The 22,336-nt window shown below is 42.0% G+C and overlaps 1 protein-coding gene and 6 non-coding genes across 7 annotated transcripts in view; 4 read left to right on the top strand and 3 right to left on the bottom strand.

The window, feature by feature from the left end:
• Window positions 1-21,541, bottom strand: part of LOC146619469 (calpain-9) — a 40,617-nt gene extending 19,076 nt beyond the window's left edge. The window contains exons 1-16 of the mRNA XM_085371036.1: window positions 21,290-21,541; window positions 14,067-14,136; window positions 12,713-12,831; window positions 12,484-12,617; window positions 9,939-10,110; window positions 9,728-9,799; window positions 9,456-9,547; window positions 8,871-8,945; window positions 8,413-8,573; window positions 6,259-6,416; window positions 5,156-5,364; window positions 4,757-4,802; window positions 2,681-2,755; window positions 2,506-2,566; window positions 1,278-1,342; window positions 180-248 (exon numbers count right to left, since the gene is read on the bottom strand). Coding sequence (XP_085227162.1) covers window positions 180-248; window positions 1,278-1,342; window positions 2,506-2,566; window positions 2,681-2,755; window positions 4,757-4,802; window positions 5,156-5,364; window positions 6,259-6,416; window positions 8,413-8,573; window positions 8,871-8,945; window positions 9,456-9,547; window positions 9,728-9,799; window positions 9,939-10,110; window positions 12,484-12,617; window positions 12,713-12,831; window positions 14,067-14,136; window positions 21,290-21,541 — 1,830 coding nt within the window. The remainder of the gene's footprint in view (window positions 1-179; window positions 249-1,277; window positions 1,343-2,505; window positions 2,567-2,680; window positions 2,756-4,756; window positions 4,803-5,155; window positions 5,365-6,258; window positions 6,417-8,412; window positions 8,574-8,870; window positions 8,946-9,455; window positions 9,548-9,727; window positions 9,800-9,938; window positions 10,111-12,483; window positions 12,618-12,712; window positions 12,832-14,066; window positions 14,137-21,289) is intronic.
• On the top strand, window positions 720-792 carry trnak-uuu (transfer RNA lysine (anticodon UUU)). The gene has a single exon. It is a non-coding gene; the product is annotated as a tRNA-Lys (tRNA).
• On the top strand, window positions 2,913-2,985 carry trnak-uuu (transfer RNA lysine (anticodon UUU)). Its single transcript has one exon. It is a non-coding gene; the product is annotated as a tRNA-Lys (tRNA).
• trnak-uuu (transfer RNA lysine (anticodon UUU)) lies at window positions 4,191-4,263 on the top strand. Its single transcript has one exon. It is a non-coding gene; the product is annotated as a tRNA-Lys (tRNA).
• Window positions 5,766-5,838, bottom strand: trnak-uuu (transfer RNA lysine (anticodon UUU)). The gene has a single exon. It is a non-coding gene; the product is annotated as a tRNA-Lys (tRNA).
• Window positions 8,082-8,154, top strand: trnak-uuu (transfer RNA lysine (anticodon UUU)). Its single transcript has one exon. It is a non-coding gene; the product is annotated as a tRNA-Lys (tRNA).
• On the bottom strand, window positions 18,322-18,394 carry trnak-uuu (transfer RNA lysine (anticodon UUU)). Its single transcript has one exon. It is a non-coding gene; the product is annotated as a tRNA-Lys (tRNA).
• Window positions 21,542-22,336: the final 795 nt, after the last annotated feature.

Consider the following 22,336-nt stretch of genomic DNA (forward strand, 5'->3'; position numbering starts at 1 on the left):
GTTCTGTGGCTCTAGTTCAGACACGTTCTTGCATTTATTTTGGTCTCTCCTGAAAAGAGGAGTTTAACAAGACTTAAAAATTGAGAGTTCGTGTAAGGAGTGAGATCGCCAGTTGCATTCAGCTTCTGCTACCACCACAATGTTAGCAGTGTTGTTGATGTTGCTGGTGATGATCTTACCGTCCACCTCCTGATCTTGTCCCAAAGACTCTGGAACTCGGGCCAGTTTAGCTGAGCGATGCCTTGGCTCTGGAGAAAATTCTCAGGTCAAAGAAATTAACCCAGAAATATCCCGACAGGCCTCGGAGGACACCGAGCTGACAGGCTGCTGAGAGTCTGCCGGTAACAGATGTGTGAAGGGTACGAATTTATCAGCAAACGACTTTGGATTCATCACAGATTAGACTTCTGCGCACAAAAACAATTTTTTGGGGGGGAAATTGTGACGATCTTGGTCTTATATTAATGCTCAACATTACCTGCAGCTCTCACAGTCATTCATTCATCTGTAGTTTTCTTATAGAAAATTTTGATTACATGATAAACTTTAAACAAATTTTCTTTTGAAATCCTTTTCTACAGGTTTGGCTGTGAGTGTGACTAAAAGCTGTGGCTCTCTACACATTATCTAAAGCTCTTACTTTCAGTTATGGACACCAGACGTTTTACTGGGGTCTCACGGCTCCTTGCCTATAACACACATGTGAAAGGATCATTAGAGCCTGGATAGCTCAGTTGGTAGAGCATCAGACTTTTAATCTGAGGGTCCAGGGTTCAAGTCCCTGTTCAGGTGTGGCTCTCTTAAATCAAGGTGCTCAATCACTACCAGCTGTAGTTAATGTCAATTAACTTCACTATATAAAAACTAGCTGGTGTCCTAACATAAATAATTGCATATTATTAGAGCTGAAGTGTAAAACCAGCTCATGATACTCCAACAGGAGGAAGGCTTTTTGTGATAAAAAAGCTGTTTTTAGAATCAAAAACATTTTCATTTGATCAAAAGTCTCTTGTTGCAGTGCTCAGACAGCTGAGTTATTTTAATGGGGCAGGGAAAAAAACATCTCCACCTCTCCCCCTCTTTCTTTTGCTTTTACCTGCCAATTGTAAATGGTTTATGCTCTTTTTAACTATGAACACTAATTTGGAATTGTTTGGAAATGTTCACAAAGAGAAAAACTGCATGCTGTGGTTATGACATATTACCGAGTACTGCAAACACTCTCATCACGCAGGTCGTCTGCCTGTGTCACACTCTTGTGTGTTTTTTAAGGATACATCCATGAGGACCACCAGGCTCTTGCACTGCTCCAAAGCCAAGTACTTCTCGCTTCCTGCCAGCACTGAACACAGCAGAGGGAACATTTTAACACAGACATACAGACCTGATGTAAAAAGGCCAAAGCAGTGTGTGAGGCTGGGTGTTTTTCTTCACCGTAAATACCAACAGATGTTTAAGGCCATGTCCACACTAATACGTCTTCGTTTGAAAACGCAAACTGAGAAAATTGAAAACTGAGACGGCGTTTTTGGTCAAGGAAAACTTGAGCTTTTTGAAAACGCTCTCCAAAATGGATACATTTGAAAACGCTGACAGCTCTCTTAAAGATTAATATCAGTCTGTACATGCTCCAGATTTCTTCACATTCTTGATTCTCACTCGCTTTTGCAACTTTGCTACTTTTGTGTTACTCGCAGCAACGACCACCTCATTGTTAGTCCATTTAAAAAACTCGGTGCTTCTCCTCAACATTTTGCCGCGACGGAAAAGTAAATAAACAGCAGATGGAAATCACGCAGGTCAAACCATCTTACGTTTCACGCATGCGCAGTACAGGAACGTAAGCGTTTTCAGTCGTTTCAGTGTGGATGAACAGCTGTTCAGAAACCATTGAAAACGATAGTGTGGAGCATTTTTAGACGAAAACACCATTTTCAAATTTATCCGGATTAGTGTAGACGCAGCCAAGTCTCGCTCCAATCATTGGTGTGAATGCTGATGTTGTTATGTTAATGAACCCTAAACAGGCAGTTCAGTAGTGGTGGGTGTGGGGCTCTGTAGGTGAGAAAACTCTAAAGTAGACATGCAGCAGTTCTGCAAAATGCAAAAATCACCCAAAACTTTGTTTTTGGCAGAAGCTCTGCGTGTTGTGGGGCGTACACAGACCAACTCTGACTTCCTCAGCTCCTGAGCCACCATCATTTCTAAATAGCCACGGGCTTTATATCAGGGTGTAATGCTCAATGTTACACCCTCAACCAGGTCACCCCACTAAAAATAAAATAGTCTATGTCCATCTTTTACATCCAGTCTATGCTTTTACCAGCACCTGTTGGAGTTCAGTAGCAGCATCACCTAACCTGGAGGCTAGTTAGCATAATGCTAGCTTTTTGAGGTTATTTACTTTTCTTTTTTGGACGGAGTTCAGATGACTGAAGTTTTGAAACAATCGTCTGCTGAAAGAGATATGACTGAACAAGCAGGATGAACAGCAGGATTACTGACCTCCACCCTGAATGGCCTCAGTCAGAAGTTTGTAGAGGTGCAGTGGTTTGCAAAATCCCTTCTTATGACACAAAAAAGACATAAAGGGGTCAGTGTTTCACTACTTCTGTTAAAACCTCTTATATCAACCAGTAATGGCAGGGCAAGAACAGGCAGCTGTGTGCTTCAATCTCACCTTGTTGCAGTGTTTCTGAAATAACTGTCTGATGGCCTGAGGTGAAGGGAGGGCAGCTTGGTGAGGAAATGAAAGCTGGCGGGAGAAACACAGAGTAAATGAACACGCTGCATATCTCATTATTTATTTCCATCCTCGTAAGTTGTCAATACTTTTATTAGATCAAAAATCTTCACCTGGCCACTACAAGACCACAGAAACGTCAAACAGCTGTCAGGCAGCTGGAAGGAGAGCCTGGATAGCTCAGTCGGTAGAGCATCAGACTTTTAATCTGAGGGTCCAGGGTTCAAGTCCCTGTTCAGGCGATGTGTGTTTTAAAACTCTAATCTCTAGCTCAGGTTTGGCCAACTCCGTCTGTCAATCTCTTGCTCCCCACTCCCCTCTCTCGTAAACAAGATCCGGAGATACTCCATTTCCTCCGCTTTCCCTTTTCCAGCTGAAATCTGAGGCCTCAGATTTTGAGGCGCTTATTCTCATTCCTACCGCTTCAAGCTCAGCTGTTCCAGTGCCAGCTGAAGGCCGCTACCTGAGCAAGCCAACAGAACCACCTTGTCTGCAAAAAGCATATGATGTGGTTCAAAGTGGAAGCTAATGCCATCTGGCTCGACACTCACTGGGAACGGGTCTCGTCAATGATTTCTATAATCAATTCGATTCCGATTCACAAGGTCCCGATTCGATTCAATTTTGACTCAGACAGTCAGAAATATTATAATTCTGATAATTTATCAGTACTGACACTTGTTAGACTTCATCAGATGTGTGAGCATCACAGCAGATGCTTTTATGTCAAAATAACTGAGAATAAAACTGGAAAACATGAAGGAGATTTTCCTGGCCTGGTTTTTTATAGCAGCTAACCTTAAAAATATTCTGCAGTAGATCAAAAACTGAAGAAAACCATGAATCAACATCTGAACATTACCTGATGCTGCAAAGTTACAGAGGTTTGATTACAGATGCAGCTACAAGTTTTGCAAATTGGCATCATTTTAAAAAGTTTACATTTCTTTGGTATTAAACAGCAGAAATGAGGCTTTCTTGTCAGAAGTCATTTTTGGAAAAACAAACAAACAAACAAAACAAAAAGAACAAAAAAAAAAAACAATGACCAACTGCGGTGTACACGACGATAAGCTGGTGCGTAATAAGCAAGCAAATAATGCAGAATAATGTGCATGAAGTGTTATTTTATCACGGTGGAAGCAAAACCGCAAAACTAAGGGAATTCATGACGATGTTTTTCAAACATGAAGGATAGTCTGGATCTTCATTTGCTGCTGGTTCTGTGAATTTTGGTTGGAGAGAGACAAAACCTGCAGCTTCCAAATCTGTGAGCTGTCGGCTTTCAGCCCCGACGGCGTGTCTGTGTACGTGCCGTCGGTGAGAAAGTTGACAAAACCCTAGATTAGACAGTCTTTTAGAAACCGTCAGCATTTCGTTACATTTCATTATCAGTCCAGCGTATTCACCACTTGTGAATATTCACATAGTTCTGAGTTCAGGCAGGGCCTGGATAGCTCAGTCGGTAGAGCATCAGACTTTTAATCTGAGGGTCCAGGGTTCAAGTCCCTGTTCAGGCGGACTAGCTTTAAGACAAATGTGCAGGTTTTCTGCACTTAACGCAGTCATTTTCAGTCCACTATAACAAAAAGCAGCGCCTGAAGTTGAAGCCTAACTGACAGAGGACCTATGTAATGCACTGTAGGAGCATTTGTTGTCCTAATGAGCACCAAAAAAAGCTTCTGCACTCTCCACATTTGGGTAGGCTTCAAAATGCACAACCAGACAGCTGCTAAGTTACTTCTAGATGGATTTATTCAAACATTTTTAAGACATTTAATACAAATATTTTCTTTTCTTTATTTTTATTTTTTGCTTATTCCAAGTAATGCAATTATGTGCTCCTCTGTTTCATAATCTTTAATCTAATAATCTGGATAAAAGTTTTTCTAAAGAGAAACCTTAAATTTAGCTTCCAAAATATTAAAGGCTCTACAGACACACTTCCATCAGAGTTCACATCTGCAGCTCGCACTGGTTTGAGTCTATTAAATTAACTGCTGATTGGTTTACCTCTGTTACTGATGTGATGTCTTCTGTTGATGGTTTTCGAGCTGGTCTGTAACAAAAACCAAAACAATCAAAGAAATATAGAGAAGTCAGCTTCCATTTAAACCTGCTTTTTATTCTGGTGACTTTCATTCAAAAGGACTAACGATGGGAAAACACCTCCCAGCTCCCTTCCTGTGTGACCACAGTAAAAATACATTTAAAGAAATTTCATATAAAATGAAGTTAAATTTGTAAATTCATTCTGTGTTTCAGAAAAGAGCATTATTCAGGGTGTGCTCATTTGCTAACGACTTGTCGATCACAGGCCGTTCATGAATGCTTTCACAGTCTGGTCCGCCCCTCGCTCTCCACATCCGGTTTTACACAACAACAAGACGGCAACAGAACTCCATGACTCACGTGGCATTGTTGCCCTGCTCCGCCAGCACCCGCAGGAGGAAGGCTCCCTGCTGATTAGGCTCGGCGGTGGAGGGGATGATGATGTAGCAACCCGGTGGGAGCGAGCCACGAAGAACAACCTCCCGCCGTGCGACATACTGGGGGCTGTGGAGGACTGGGCGGAGCATGCTCAGGTCCTCACGGGACAGGTACGTATTCTTAGGATGGGCCTGGAGAGACAGCACACACTCATTTACGCCAGCCCTTCCTCATCCACAGTTACTGCTTCAAGTAGAGTTTAGAAACTTTAACAGCTTTTCAGACGCTTTCTGATCTAAACAGTTTAACCAAATATGTTCAGCTTTTATTGACGTCCTTTTAGGGGCAAGTCTCAACACCTAGCAGTCACCTTGGTAACACGTTTTGATATAAACTACTGATCACTGGGTCCCTTAACTTCTTCAGGTGAACGTTTCCAACTTTTGTTTTTAGCTACATATGACCCAGGAGTTAAGTGTTTGCTTAGTTAGCTGTTTGATATCTTTTCTGTTCAACCATCTTCAGATAAACTCAGTAAATCCATTGGTACAACAGGCCCTTTGACAGTGTTATAACAGATTAAAAGCAACATCGCCTGAACAGGGACTTGAACCCTGGACCCTCAGATTAAAAGTCTGATGCTCTACCGACTGAGCTATCCAGGCTCCTGACAAGAAAGACCTGCTTTCCAACATATGGCCATAAACTAAGCAAGAGACATTTCCTCAAAATATCTGCTTGCGCCTTCATACCGATGACATTTCAAATATAGTCAGTCTGACAGCCTCACAGTCTGTAATCATTCTCCAAAGAAGCACCTTAATATGAATAAACAGCACATCGATTGAAATTTCAGAGGAATAAAACTATCTAATAAAACCGTCCATGTTCACTTTCTGCTCTGTGAAATAGCAGCTTCCAAGCTGAACTAAATATCGCAATAATACCTTCATATAGGAATAAAAATAATAGCAACTACTGCGCTATTCAGGAAGTCAGTCCAAAGAGAGAAGAGCCATTGGGCAGGACTTTTATCACGTTTATGCCTTTCATTTAAACACCAGACCCCGTGTGCGTGACTATACCGGGTATACGTGAAGGCCGATGGCTAGACTAATGCCTCTTCGTCTCTGGTGTTTCTGCATCAGAGCCAAAACGAAGGAGCAGGTCTTCTGAGCGCTGTCGGGGTTTTGGTCCGCCTTTGACAGAACAAAGTAGAACTGGGGGTTCTGATAGAACCAACCTGCACACACACAAACACACTGTTAGTTTTCCTATCGTGTGTAACTTTTAACATTTCTTTTCATAATTCATTTTTTTCATGTTCCAAGCTGGACCTGATTTAACTGCCTCCAAATGTGCAATTTATTGGTCCTCTGTCCAAAGATCTTTAAACAGAAGCTAACAGACCTAGAACAGGATCACGGGAAGCCCAGTTACCCAAAACCAGACTCCATGCGTGTGATCTGTGTGGCTATATTCCTAACTGTTTACCTGGCAGTGTCTGATATCAAAACTTGGTCTACCTGTAAAACTGCAGCTCTGTTATTAAAGACTGTACAAATAAGCTCGTCTCAGCTTGTTGAGTTACAGAATCCTTCATAAACATTATACAGTCAGAGATCTCAAACAAAAGCACAAGGATTATTTCTGAGTACTGCACGTCAAATGTAATATATTACATAATGTACAAGTGAAATAAAGACTGTCACATAAAATTAAAGAAAAAAAAACTGCATCTGGGAACAGACAGACAGGCGTGTCAGAGACCTGTGCTGCACAGAGGGATTAGAGGGGAAACTTCAGGTTTAACTCTCATTGTTCACAGTTACAAAGGTGCTTCACTTCTTACATCTTGATAATTTATGCTCGAGACTGGAACGAAATACACTGCAGGTCAAAAGTTTGAGAACACCCTGATTTTTCCAGCAATTATGCCGTTTAATGTCTGATTGCACTCTGAAATGAAAGCATAGTACAAATAAGCAATTGGAGTTCAAAAAGAAATCATGGAATCAATTCATAGACCAAAATGTATTCTAACCTTTAAGTAGCCACCAGATATAACAGCTGAACACACCCGTAGCTTTCTTTCTACAATAGAAATCAATCTGTTTGTTGCAGAAGTTCCCATAAATGTGGACCTTGTAGGTTGCTTTGCTTTCACTCTTCTGTCCAGTTCATCCCAAACCAGCTCGATGAGGTTTAAGTATGGAGGACTGTGCTGGACACTCCGTGTTTTCAAGAGTTCTGGCATAGCTTGGATTATGTTTTGGGTCATTATCCCGCTGTAGGATGAACCCCTGACCAACTAGGCGCATACCAGAGGGTACTGCATGGCGCTGCAGAATGCTGTGGTAGCTGTTTTGGTTCAGGGTGCCTCTCACAGCGGTGTTTCATGGCCCAGGCAAGTCTCTTTGTCTTATTCTGTATAATACTATGGTATGTGGTTTATACAAAAAGCCCTTTTTGTATAATTCTGAAATTCCTTTTTTTAGTTTTGGGTAACCTTACCTTTTTTAAACCTCTGGCAGTTCACCACTTACCTTTGTGCCATTTCAAGCTATTCGTTGGACTTGAACAACTTGAATTACAATAGATAACTGGAAAAATTGGGGTGTTCTAAAACTTTGGACTAGTATTGTATTTTCTAGACAACAAGAAAAAAAACTGCACCTACTGAAAAATTGTGCAGAAAAGAGTGTGACCATTTCTGGAAGATGCCTGAGGAATCTGTCCACAGGCAGCAGGAGGCGCTAAAGTTTTGGTCTTTCCCTGGTGAGCATCAGTTAAAATTGACTCTCAGGAGAGACTCCTTTGTGTCGGCTGCAAGAAATATTAAAACATTGTTCTTGTATTTTTCGTCATATTTGATGCTAAAATCAGAGTGCACTACACAACCTTCAGAGCCTGGATAGCTCAGTCGGTAGAGCATCAGACTTTTAATCTGAGGGTCCAGGGTTCAAGTCCCTGTTCAGGCGTGGCTCTTTTAAAGACTCTCTGTTCACTGCCAGCAAACGCAAAGATTAAGACTAATAGTGACTAATTAACACATGAAACTAACTGTTCGCCAGATTGGCCCCTACTCTTAAATTCAGTTGTGACAGTTGAGGTGGACTTCTGTCTAGTTTTAAATATCCCAGCTTTATCTCCAGTTTTAAAACCAGCTGCTGGGCTTGTGAGGTTCAGAGTTAAGAGTGAGGCACAAAACATTTGACACACGTCATCACCCGTCTTACCTCCTTGAGGAGAGCCTCCTGCTGTGATATTCGGCGCCCAGTTGCCATGATGCATAATGCAGCTCAAAGGCAACATGCTGGAGCCTGGTTCACCGAGAGCCTCCGTCAGGTGACAGACCTCCATCACCTCGAAGTTCTGTCGGAAGTCCGACACCGACATCCTGACAGAGAGAGAGAGGAACAGAGCGAATGGCCAAACAGATTTCCTTCGTCTGTAAATACTTAATGTGTTTGAATAGCATTGGCACATCCAAGTTCAAAAACAAAGACACATTTGGTTTCTTCACTGCAATCATCTCATCTGCTCTGTTTGGAAATATTGGTGTCGTTTTAATCATCGTTGTCACCGTTTCATTCATCCCTGCTGAGTATCTACCCTGTAATGAGCAGGAACAGCCACAGGGGGGCCCCATAAAAGTTGTGTGACAGTCGCTGGTATGACATTACGATAAACTCACCAGAACTCTCCGTCCTCCTGTCTGACTCTGCCGAGTCGTTTCTGCTCCTCAATGCTCACTGTTTTCCACTCTTGACTGCAAACACAGGTTTGTAAACGTGCTGTAAATGTGTGAAGTATGTACTCAAGAAGGGGAGTTAGTAAGGTGACATTTGGTTTGTATGTGACCTCATGGATTCAGATTAAAGAGGCAGTAAATTGAGCTATGAGATCAGTGCAAACGCATAAATTATTTTAAGATTATTTAACTATTTTTTCCAATTTTCTCACAGCCTTAAGATGTTTTTATGTTATTTTCTGTGATTTTGTACTTCCCTTTGTTCAGTGTCTTTTTTTTCACAAGACACTCAATTTTAATCTCACATTTGACTTTAGACAACAGTAATAAAAACCACGAACCACAAGAAACTGTGATCTGTGCTCTGCACGATGGCCCACGATTACTGCGATTAGCCCATTCACTCCCCTCACTTCCTCCTATGCATTACCAGCTACTTCTTCTTCTGATGCCATTTTTGAGTTGACTGAAAGGATTTAAATTTAGAGTAAGTTTTATTCAGCACTGCTCATTGGATGATCTTCATACCCTTTGAAGTCACTCCAGGGCCCCTCCCACTCTGTGTTGCCCCAAGGGTTGAGGATTCGCACCAGATATTCAGTGCCGAGTGTCGTCCTCACCTGGCAGGAGAGGAGGCAAATCAGGTGAGAGTGCAGTGAAGAGCAGCTGTGAGTCATTTAGATTTCTACTTAAGATACAGAAACACTGCATTTAATTTGTCCTGCTTTTGAGATTCACATCTGTATTTATGTGTAATTAGGACTTATGAACATTTCTTGGCCGTGTTCAGTGACAGTTACCTTATCCACTGCAGTCAGAGCGTAGGCATGTCTAAACATGATTCCCAGTTCATTCCTGTGCTCCAGAGGACCCTGGAGGGGGGAAAAGCCAACCAACCACAGCGAGGACAGAAGGAAAACAAACAATATGACTCATAAATGAGTGCAGGAACGCCTCCGTGTTTCCCAACAGGTTCAGATCTAAATCATCCCTCACAGGTTCTTACGGTACCTGGCAGTTGGCACAGTTGATGAGTGCTCCTCTGACCAGCAGGTGTCTGAGGAAGGTCGGCAAGTCTCTGGGAAGTGAGGCCACCTGTAAAACCTCTGTCACCCCGCCCGTCATATCCACCATGGCCTCATGAGGGAAGCCCATGTCCAGAGCTCGGTAGCCACCCTTCAACCTGAGACAGAAAGGGAAATATCAGAGGTTTTCTGAACGGTTTTCTAAAGATCTCCTGAATTTGTCTTTCTAACTGAACTCTGACTAACAAATCTGCCCAGGAAAGGTTTGAACAATGGGACATTTAATGTTTGAGATATTATTATTATCCTTATCATTGTTATGCCCACTTTTTCACTCACTTATCAACTACTTGTTCTTAAAGTGTGAAGAACAGATGCTCAAATTATCCACAATACTCTGAGTAGGAACAGATGCTAAAATTTAGAATCTTTTAAAACACAGACACTGGATGTTAGTTACTATTTACCCATTTCAGCATGTTTACATGTTTATTTGTTGTATCATTTCTCTTGCTGCTATATAGTCATATTTATTTTTTTCCATATAAATGCAACAAAATCTGGAAAATGTTCACTCCGCATGGCACTATGTAAAAAAAACAACATATTTTTTATTTCCTCTAAATTCAGTTTTCAGCATCAGCAGCATGGGATATAACATCACACACAGGAACAGAAATAAGCACCTGTACCCTTCATGTTTTGTCTTGTATCTGATAATTCACTGGAGAAAACTTCAAAAAGTATATCTCCAAAAGTTGATTCTGTTCATCTGGACGTAGCGTACCTGTGATTGCAGCCATTCCCCAACTCTCTGTGAATGGGACTCATGGCCATTGATCAGTGGTTGTTGATCAATGGTCATGAGAATTTGCATAATTAAGATTAAGAAATTGACCTCCCAGCCCATTGTTCCTTCAGTGGGCTGGTTTCAGTCATTATGCAAATGCACTGTTTATAAGATTTGGGGAAACTTGCAGTCAGCTGAGACTGAAGAAGTCACCTGGATGAGTGACGAAACGTTTCTCCCACAAAACGCTACGTCCACAGAATCAGCTTTTGGAGATTTACTTTCCTGGATGATTGAGAATGCATCAAGACGTTCAAAAAGTATAGTTTGGGTGATTCTTCAAGCGTCATATCTAGGGATGGGTATCGAAAACCGGTTCTTGTTGAGAACCGGTTCCCACTGTTTCAATTCCTTGGAAGTGTTTGCCATTTTTGCAAACGATTCCCTTATCGATTCCAGTCGCCCCGAATGACGTCACCATGTTGCGGAGCGTCATTTACCTGGCAGGAAACACGGTGGCTCAAACGCTCAAAAGTTTGGTTATACTTTACGAGAACGGATGACAACAGGGCAACTTGCAATACTTGCAAAGTAGATATTTCATTTAAGGGAGGAAACACTGCGAATATGCAAAAGCATTTGCTCACAAAACACGTGATGACCTTAAATGAATGTCGTGTTTTTAATTCCGCTCCGGACTCGTGAATCTCAACCCAGCAGCAGCGGTAACGTTTGCACGTCCTCTCCCGTTAATGCGGCAGGTAAATAATCAGCTAACAGTGCATATTATGTTAGCGCGATCTGCCTTATTACAAACCTGCCATCACTGTGCGTTTAGTGACCATGATGAGACAGACAGAGTCTGGCTCAGATGCTGGCAGTTCTCGCTGCAGTCGACTGGTAGCGTCTCCTTTCAGGCCAGGATAGACCAATGTCACCGAGGAGTGACTAAGTTTGTGGTCAAAGGCTTGAACCCATTTGCCACAGCAGATGATTTTCGGTAAGTGAATGTGTTTAATTGTAGGCAGGGACATTACTGGATATTCATGTGTAATTGCTACAGAAGAATATTTATTTTATTATTTTACATTTACAATTATTTTTCCTGGGGACCCCGTGACCCATTGAAGAGCCGTAGGCTGGATCTCTTAAGATCTCACTGTTGGGTTTGTAAGGCCATGTTACTCCTAAATTTCTTTCTTGTTCAAAGAGAAGATATAAAACAAAGTTCTAAGCTAATCGACCTTAGTGTTCTCCTTTTTTAAAAAGAATCGATAAGAGAATCGATAAAGAATCGAATCGTTAAACAGAATCGAAAATGGAATCGGAATCGTGAAAATCTTATCAATACCCATCCCTAGTCATATCACCGTGTGGGATAGGTGGCAGCTTACAGCATATGAACGCTCTCCCTTTTTATTAACATTACGACACCAGGCTGATCTTCTAGCAGTGATTCGTTCTGAGCAGAAAAACACATGCTGTCATGTCATTATCTCCTATACTTATGAAGGGCTCAGAAATGGTGGGAAAACTCGAACTTGAAAGACCTGGAATTCAGGAAAGATTCATAGTATGATGCTAAAATTTTGGATAAAATTAAGGGGTTTAGGTGAAACGTATGGATATGGAATATGGATTTGTGGTTATGTAACAGGCAAAAGAAGACCAAATGTCTATCAGAGAGGCTGAAATGTGCAGTGAGACATGAACACCTAGACAGCGGCTGACTGGGACTCACTTGGCGTAGGCTTTCTCCAGCAGGGCGCTCCAGAACTCTTGTCTTTCTGGGGAGCTGAGGAAGATCAGATTGTTGTCCACAGTGGGCAGCAGGTCATCGATCCGTACCTCCTCCCACTGACCGTACTGCCAGAACTACACAGCGAGAGAAAGAGAGAGAGAATATCATCTGATTTAGGCTGAGAATTCACTTGAAGAAGATAACTGCATATTAAACAGAGCTTTTGTACCCTGAAAGTGAAGCAACCACTGTATCCATCTTGGAAGCTCTGGCCCAGAGGCACAACCTTCTTGAGCAGCGATTGATTCATGGAGAGAGACGCTATAGCCGAAAGTAACCAGCAGTCACCTGGAAAAGAATGAAGTAGGTCATGACATCATTTAAAGCTTCAGTGCACAATGCTGGATGGTCCTCTTTCCATTTTAAATCACTTCCAGCCGTGCACCATCTTTCACCTACAGTCTCCATTAAACCTTTATGTGCTGGGTGTAACAGCTATTCAACGCTGACATACAGCATCTACAGAGAGCTGTTTGCACTGTTGTATTTGAGGAAGGAGGAACATGTTTAACCTGGTCTTCAGGGTGTGACACAGACCCACCTGTGTGGAAGGAACAGAAAAGACCTGAGGTTCTCAATCTGATGTAGCTACTGTATACGATTTGTTTTGTCCTTGATGCCACTCAGCTCAGTTAATTTTACCCAGTCACCAGTGCAAGTACTGCAACAGAGATATACACAGTTTCAATGGCCCTGAACTCTTTCCAGGGTGCACCCCTCCCACCCTCCAAAGTGACCCAGTGTCAGCTGGGAGAGGTTCCAGCATCTCTTTGATCTTCTCTACGTTTAAGACTAGTCTTAAAACTTGGTTTGAGGGTGTAGGCTGCTGGAGGATTTCTTTTTTTAGTCACATTTTCCACTTATTATGTGTTTATACACATAATCTTCCAGCAGAACAGCCTGGTTTTGCTGGAGGATTCTTCCTGCTAAAAGGGAGTTTTTCCTTCCCACTGTCGCCAAAGCTCTTGCTCATAGGGGGTCGAGTGTTTGTTGGAGTTCTCTGCTGTGTTATTGTAGTGAGTTTTTACCTTACAATATAAAGTGCCTTGAGGCAACTGTTATTGTGATTTGGTACTATATAAATAAAATTAAACTGAACTGAATTGAATCAGGACAATAGTATCAACATCAGCACGAGGTTGTTTATCCAGACTGGATCTGTGCTGTGTCTTTATCCGACTCCTGCCCTCCCTCCTGTCAAAAACAGACTTAGCATTTCTAGGAGGCCTGTAAAACACGCTGCAGGGCATTTCCTGGAATCAGTAGTGCTATGTTGAATGGGTGGGGCCAGCTCTGGTGACCACATCAGTGCACTCCTGGGGTTCAAGGGCTGTCAGAAATAAGCTATAGCAGCTTATTTTTGACGGTGGGCAACGCGAAGGATTAGACTGAACAGCAAATCATGCAAAGCTGCTCTGGTGGAGTCCAAGAATGAAAAGGTGGTGGAAATGAGCAGAATAGGTCCACTTGAACTGAAAATACTTAGCTTATACAACTAAGTAGTACAGGAGATCTCTACTTACTGAGTTTCCCCTGGCGAACATCCAGCCTCGTTGCGCCATCTACTATGAACTGAGGTGATGAACAGAGTTCCTGGAAACAGAGCAATGATTGGTTGAAACAAAGACAAGAAAGAGCAGGAAGATGAACGCAAATAAACTTGATCTGACTTGTCTGCAGAGCCAAAGGGAGAGGCAGATAAAAGTTCATCCATCAGAACATTGTGGCACAAACTTGGCACACTGCCGGATGTGTGACTCCGAGTCAGACAGGAAGACTGACATGAGTTTCACCAATGTTCAGTGTTTATCATGATATAATGTTTAAAGGTGCATAAATAAAATATATCAAATTTTTATAAATAATGATCATTCGTGTGACAATTCAAAAGTAACTGAGATAAGATAAGAAGCAACTTTTATTATAACCTGAGATCTATGACGTCCCCACAACTTCCTCTAGTGGCGACTCGAGTCAGTCCGCATACTTGGACTTGCTCAGATTGCAAAGAGTTATGACTTATTATCAGTACAAACACTTTGAAAAACTGTCTGTGTATTCACCAGCATATGCAGTCTTCAAAAATGTGTGTGGCATCAACGTTTGCTACGTTTACACTTATCTAGGTTGCACATAGTTAACAGATATGAGAGAATCCCCCCTGATTATGACATTAATGGTGGAATCAGTGAAAAAAAACTATGGGCACCTTTTTATGAGTGAAAGCTATAGAGCACCGTGTTCTTGAAGTAACCTGTGTGGTACAACACAGCAAAGACAGTATACTTTACATTTTTTAAACCCCAAAGCATGAACAGGAACTTGAACCCAGGATCAAAAGGCTGATGCTTTTCTACAGAGCTGCCCAGGCTCTAATGGTTAGTGGAACAGTTCAAATTCTTACCTACAAATGTGGATATTAGTAGTTGAAATGATTAGCTGTTAATGTAACTACTAGGGGTGCAACGATATTCGTATCGATATTGAACCGTTCGATACAGTGCTTTCGGTTCGGTACGCATATGTATCGAACAATACAAAATTTGTAATTTATTTTATCAACTTTCCTTCTGACGATGCTGTCTGTGTTGAGCGCTCAGTGAATCTGCGTTCGAGTACTCCGCCTAGGCTGCACTGTCGAGCGCAGATCCACTGAGCGCTCAACACAGACAGCATCGTCAGAGGGAAGAGCGCAGGGCAAGCTAGCGAGACAGAAGTTAAGCTCTCCTTGCAACATGGACCTCCCCCACCCTCATTCAGATCTGGCGTTTGGAATTATTTTGGTTTTCATGTGACGTATGACCCTGAAGGTAAGCGAGTCATGGACTAAAGTAAAACAGTATGTTGGATGTGCCACGCAATGCTCAATTACATGGGTGGGAGCTAGTGTGTTAGCGCAGTTAGCTCGTTAACGTGTTGGCCGTCTAGCCCCATGCACGGGGCGATCGGCAGTAGCTCGTTAACGGAGATTTGCCGTGTTGTGGCGTTAAGGTCATTTTAACGAGATTAACCTGAAAGCACTAGTGGGAACACAACGAATATGACTGCACATTTACGCCGACATCATCCTAGTGCAAAGACAAGTGGAAGCAGACAAAAACAAGCAAGCATGCTACTAACTTTAGCCGAGTCATTTAGACAGCTGTTTAATATGCTGCTGAGAATATAGCCCAGAAGAAGCGGATAGTATAGCTTTTATTTTGGAAAGAGACATTTCTCTGTAATAAACTCTCTTTTCCAAAGATGAGTGATTCCTCAATCAGATACAGGGCTTGCAATATCGCTAGCCCGACGTCCCGGAGCTAGCGATTTTTCCAGTCGGGCTATTGTAGGAAGGAAAAATATATGTCAATGCTTTTGCATTCTTTCAGAAATGTAGCTGGCTAATTATGTCATTGGCATCAGTGAGCCACTGTCAATATGTGACATATTGAAATCGCGTTTGAATTTGCTTTCACTTTGCAATCGTGCGAACTGTGTATAGAGAGCGACAGCACTGATCTGTGAGTGATGATAATTTGTGCACCAATTCCTCTGACATCGTCTTATTAATCGTTAGCTTACTACGCAAACATGACAAGTGAAATCTCCCACAGCAAGCTTAAACATGTGAGAGGTTGATCGCGCAGAGAATCGCTGAGCTTATGTGAGTGCGTGTGTAAAAGCAGCAGGATTTATATTTTAGTTCTGCTGAGCCAAATAAGACAGGTCAGGGTGAAGAAGTGACAGCCAAAGAAAAGCTTACCACAAAACGGAGAAGTTATGACAAATCAGACTATGAGGCAAAAAGAAAGTGCAGCTTTATGGTTTCATGGACAAAAGAATTTCTGTGGCTGCGATATGATGAGCTATATAACCAGGGCTGCACATAAGTGGTCCGCAGGTGCGCATTCGCTGTCAAAATGAAAAACACGCACAAGGGTTAGGGTTAAATTTAAAAACTGTACTTTTGAGTTAAAATATATATTTATAATCTTAATAAATGACAAATTAAAAAGGCATGAACATTTTTTTTGTATCGAAAAAATATCGAACCGTGACACCAAAGTATCGAACCGAACCGAACCGTGAATTTTGTGTATCGTTGCACCCCTAGTAACTACGTGTTGGCTTTGATATCAAGAGCTAACGATATGAGATAAATGTGTGGATAATATACTCATTTCTAATCCTGTCCATCCTGCTCACTCCCAGTCAAAATCTTAAAAGCTTCAGCTCAGCTTCTCGTTTCATGACTGTCACCTTCTTCAAACCATTCCTCACAGCAGGTCTCACTAGCATCTTTGAAACCTTCCCTTTGACTCTTGCTGCTATCATACTGTTACGAATCACCCCCACTCATCTTCTCCCACTCCACCCTGTCTGCACCCTCTTCTTGTGCTGTATGCATTGCTTTGGATGGCTGACTCATCTTCACTACCTCTGCTCTTTGCAGCTTCACTCTTACATCTCATTCATACACAGGAATTCTGTTGTTTCTACTGAGCTAACCTCCATCTCCCATACACCTGCCCTCTACTCTCACTACATAGAATTTTTTTAAACACTTATAGCATTCATTTTTTTAATGTGCAAAACCTTCTAATCTTACATGCACTTGTATGTTGTATTTGTTTGTTTGTTTGTTTTTTACTTTTTGCATGATGGGAATAAAATAAAAAGTGCTTTAAAAGTAAACTTGACTTAATTGAGTAACATTATGTGTCTAATCCATATGTCTGTGGTAAAGAGTCCACAGTTACAGGATTTCTTTGGATTTCCTGGACAGTGAGGTGTCAAACTACGATGGTGAACACACGAGTGACAAGCGTCTCTGAGGTAAGTACTCAGAGGTTCGATTTAGGAGGGAGCGATGCAGGATTTATGGCCTCATTCTGTCAACACTGGCTTAATGCAGCGTAAGAGGAAGGACAACTCTCTGTGTGATGGTGTTCCTGTGACATGTGTCCTTCTCCCTAAATCAGTGTGTGTTGTACTAATGCACAGCCTGCCCATTCAGAAATGTCTGCCTTTAACTGTCTTCTTTTGTTTGCATCGGTCTATACAGGTTATAGGATTTTGTTTTAATCTTTATTCTTGCAAACACTGGATCAGACTTTAAACCTCTGTCCTTTCACCTCTGTCGTGCTTCCAGCTCTTCCTGTTTTGACCAAAGACAAAGAACTTCTGACATTTTTCTTTTCACTGCCATCTGAAGTCTTTTGAGTCACAGAAAGCAAGTTTGTGCCCACTGCATCCTGCGTGCTCCATTCAGGCAGTAAGCCTTGTGTAGATACAGTTTGTACAATAACAGTCAGTACAGACTCCGTGATCTATCTATAGGAACTCAGTGACTCAATCTTAATGAATACTACACTGCTTTAAACATGAAAACCTAAATAAAATCTATTTCTAGACATGGAACACACCCTGAAACTGGCCAAAGGGAATGTTTTAAGGTAAACAAGTTTTAATGTGTCAAGAGCGTTTCCATGATACTCTGAAAGAAGTGCCTCCAGTTAAGGCAAAGGTTGGTGTGATGCTATACACCTGAATTATACCTCTGTGTCAGATCTACTTTGTAACTTATGCCACAACCGGAACTCAATTTTAATGCAATGCTGCAAAAATGTAACTACGGGTCGATGTTTGTCCTAAAGACTTGAATGACACATGAGTTAAGTGTTTGCTTAGTTAGCTGTTTGATATCTTTTCTGTTCAACCATCTTCAGATAAACTCAGTAAATCCATTGGTACAACAGGCCCTTTGACAGTGTTATAACAGATTAAAAGCAACATCGCCTGAACAGGGACTTGAACCCTGGACCCTCAGATTAAAAGTCTGATGCTCTACCGACTGAGCTATCCAGGCTCCCGCAAGGAGGGGAAATCTCTCTATCGTCAAACTGAACTTCAGCCAGCGTGGTACATGCAAAACCTCTCAACCAGTCACTGAGATGATGTGATTATCTCATCAGTGTCAATCATTAGAACCATGAAGCTCTACGATCTGAGTTATAAAACCATGAAACAATAAGTTACATGCTCAAAATTAGTACTCTGCATGTGAAGACAGAAATGTGAGCCATCACTTTAACGAGCGCCTTAACCGGTGTAACGTGAACATGCGTGTTATTTTGTTTTATCTTACATATATTAGCAAATATAAAACAAACCTGCCAAACTATAGTATATACCGTACATTATATTCTATTAAAGCAAGTGAACAGAAAGGCTGCATTCTTTGTTTCCTGTTCAGATACCTTAGTTGCATATTTTACATATTTAGCCAACACAGAGTTTAGCAGCAGATTTAATCTCACCCACCCTGCATCCTGCCCAGCCCTCAAGTCAGAAAGAAGAGAAGCAAAGCGAGCGGATGCAGGATAATATAGAACTAAAGGACAACACTGAGCCTTGTCTTTGTTTCCCTCCTGTTGCCCTGCAGGGTTTGGGTTGCCTTCATTTTATCTCTGTGGAGCCTTTCTGAAACACACCCTTGCAAATATGACTCTGTCACGCACTGATTGTAACTCTCCAGTTGACCAACTCGGACACTACAGGGCAAAAAAACCACTGGTTCACATCTGGCACAAGGCTGTAACTGGTAACAGTGATTCACAGAGATCCACCAGAATTTTGATTTTTACCAGGTGAGTTTTTAATGTTAAAGGTAAAAGAAAGCCACAGAGACTCAGAGAAACAAAATAACGACTTAAATAAGTGTGAAATTAAGTGTAATTTGAAACTGCAATTCGACCCGCTGAGTGGAATCGTCCTGTTATAACATGTGGTGTTAGTTATTGTCCATCTGCCTTTACCTGGTATTTAAAAAACCATCCAGGTGTTCTCAAAGTGACCTCAGCTGCTCTTAAAAGTATTTTAATCAGTATAAATACAGCCTTTATTGTGTAAATGTGACTGTTACTCTGTAATGATAATTACAGCATCACACACAGTACTGGTCACAGGGGGAAATGAGGTCCTGAAGCTGGGTGCATTAAACAACCTGGCACTTAACATCACCAAGACCAAGGAACTCATCCTGGACTTCAGGCGGAAGAGAGCTGCCCCTGCCCCTCTGCACATCAACGGTGAATTTGTAGAGCGAGTGGAATCCTTCAAACTCCTTGGTGTCCACATCTCTGCAGACCTCTCCTGGTCAGTCAACGCCACGGTGCTAGTCAAGAAGGCCCAAGCAGTGGCTACACTTCTAAGGGTGCTCAGGAAGGAGCAACTAAACACCCCACTGCTGGTGACCTTCTATAGATCCACCATCGAGAGCCTGCTGACCTATGCAGTGACAGTGTGGCACGCCAGCTGCACAGAGGCAGGCAGGAAGAGATTACAGAGGGTGGTAAACGTAGCAAAAAAAAATCAGTGGCTGTCCCCTGCCCTCTTTGTCTGCCATCTATAACTCCCGTTGTCTCAGCAGGGCCAGAAACATCTTGAAGGACATCAGCCACCCCGGTTACCATCTTTTTAACCTACTCCCCTCTGGCAGGTGCTTCAGATCCATACGGGCCAGAACAAACAGACTCGGGGATAGCTTCTTCCCCAAAGCCATCACCATACTCAACTCAAAACATGCACAAAACTAATTTGCACTGACTGTATCATCATTCTCTGGCTGTCTGTCTGTGTCACCCAGTGCAGTGTATTTATATTACGTGTATAGTTATATTATTGTATTTTTTTTTATAATGTGTTAAGCACATGTGCACCTTTATGGAGCCGTTTTAAATCTCATTATACCAGTATAATGACAATAAAGGCTTTCACTTCACTTCCTAACTTAACCCATGGAGCTCTGTGGGAGTTTATTTTGAAGCTTTGTAATATTGTGTGTTTTACTGTATTTCAACTCTTTTATTCACAATATCGCATCAAAAACATGAAACTTTTTAACAGTCTAACAGATGTCTAGAAGAAAAGGAATAAATCATTACGTTCAGCTTTTTCATCCTCGCCAAAGGAGGAACGCTTTCTCAATATACCATTTTTTTTTACTGTATGTATATATTTACATATTTAAAAGTTAATAAGTAAAACATTTGTGGTGCAGCACAACAGATAAAAATTCACATGCAAAACACGCGAAGATCCCAGATATGAAACTCTAAAGTCAAAATGTGCACAATGATGTAAAATGTTAAAAGATTATCCTTCTGTTTCTCTGTGGTGGCAGGAGCAAAGGAGTTTTACTACCAGACAACTTCAAGCACATAATGTAGACATACACAGAGATTACAACATTATTACCGAAGGAAGAAGAGAGCTGCTGGTTTTAAAGAACTCTGAACAACCAGCTACACGCATCACGCTGTACTAATACTTAATTGTAGGCAGCATGAAATTGAAATACAAGTAAAGCACTTCAAAACTGCATCGTGTACTGTTGTTGTGTCTGCGTGACACCTGAAAACACTCGGGCAGTGCAAACTAGCCTGTGTTTATCTATTATTTGAAATCCGTTACTATTTTATTAGAGCAGCTTACGCTACTTGTGTTGGTCTTTTACTGCCCTGCAGGATGGTGTCACTGTGCGTATGTGCAACATCTGTAATCTGCAAAGTGACTATTAGCTGTGGAGCAGAAAGCACACTTACCTTTTGAAATGTGCTGAAGAAGAATGCGCATACATATGTGTGTGTGTGTGTGATATGTAAATGAAGAGAGCTCGATACTGCAGTATTTACTCTGTGGGAGTTTTTTATGCATTTACGTTACGCAGCTGTTACGGGTTTGTTCTCCCTTTCGTAGTTACCTTTGGTCGCTTCCACTTGACCCCGGGCTGCATCTCCAGCTCTCCCATGGGGAAGTTAAAGTCCACGAACAGCCCGCTCGCCGGGCTCACTTCGCCGCTCTCCGGCGGTATGCCCCCGCTCAGAATTTCCGCCAGCCAGCGGCGGGACTGCGAGCCCATTAGCTCGTCGGAGCACACCGAGTCCACATCGTCCTCCGGCGGCGGCAGGGAGCTGTCAGACGATACACTCAAAGACTTTCTCATGGCGAACATTAACCGTGCTCTACCTGACTTTCGGCGCTCTTTCCTGTTTATAAGGTGCACAGATAAGCCACGCCCCCTGATAAATCCGCCCAGGTAGATGCTCACCTGGGCGGGAAAAACAGTCCCGGAGGGTTTTTATTGCGTTGCGTGAGACAGTCCCAGATGTGTTCAGTCAGTAAAGGCGGAAAACCCGCTGAAGGTTTCCAGGATTTCCTCAGTGGAGAGGCCACAGGAGCATTACCAATACACACGCGTGTGAAAACTAGTGTCCAATTCCAGTAACTGTTACAAATCTTACAAATTTTGCCACAGACTGTGAAGTTAAAACTCAAGTGCCTTACACCTTATCTACCAGCAGGGGGCGCCTCCTGAAAGTGGGAAAAGAAGCCTAGACTGTTTAGATATCTGCAGAAAATGTGAAATTGTGCTCACTTAACCTTTGACCTTAGTTAACACTTTCCAGATATCTTTATGGGCCATTTACTCCTTGCAAATATTATTAACTGACACTGACTCTTATTTTGTAAATGACTTCTCACACCATGTTAAAGACTATTATTAAAGTTACTCACAATACTTGAAATGTGCAATTCCCTTGTATTCTTATTCCTATTTATCCCTTTTGTATACGCAGTATTTATATACGTCTCTGTAGTTACATATGTGTAACTTCTGTCGGTGCTGTGCTATTGGAAACCGAATTTCTTGGAGGAACCCACCCGAGGGATTAAAGTTTCATCTAATCTAAGATGGTGACATCAATAAAACCCCACTTGAGGCTTTATAACGGGAACTTTACAAACC

Source organism: Diplotaxodon limnothrissa, linkage group LG14 (assembly GCF_057381915.1).
Source record: "Diplotaxodon limnothrissa isolate DT_005_m linkage group LG14, D_limnothrissa_male_GT1.1, whole genome shotgun sequence".
Classification (NCBI taxonomy): domain Eukaryota; kingdom Metazoa; phylum Chordata; class Actinopteri; order Cichliformes; family Cichlidae; genus Diplotaxodon; species Diplotaxodon limnothrissa.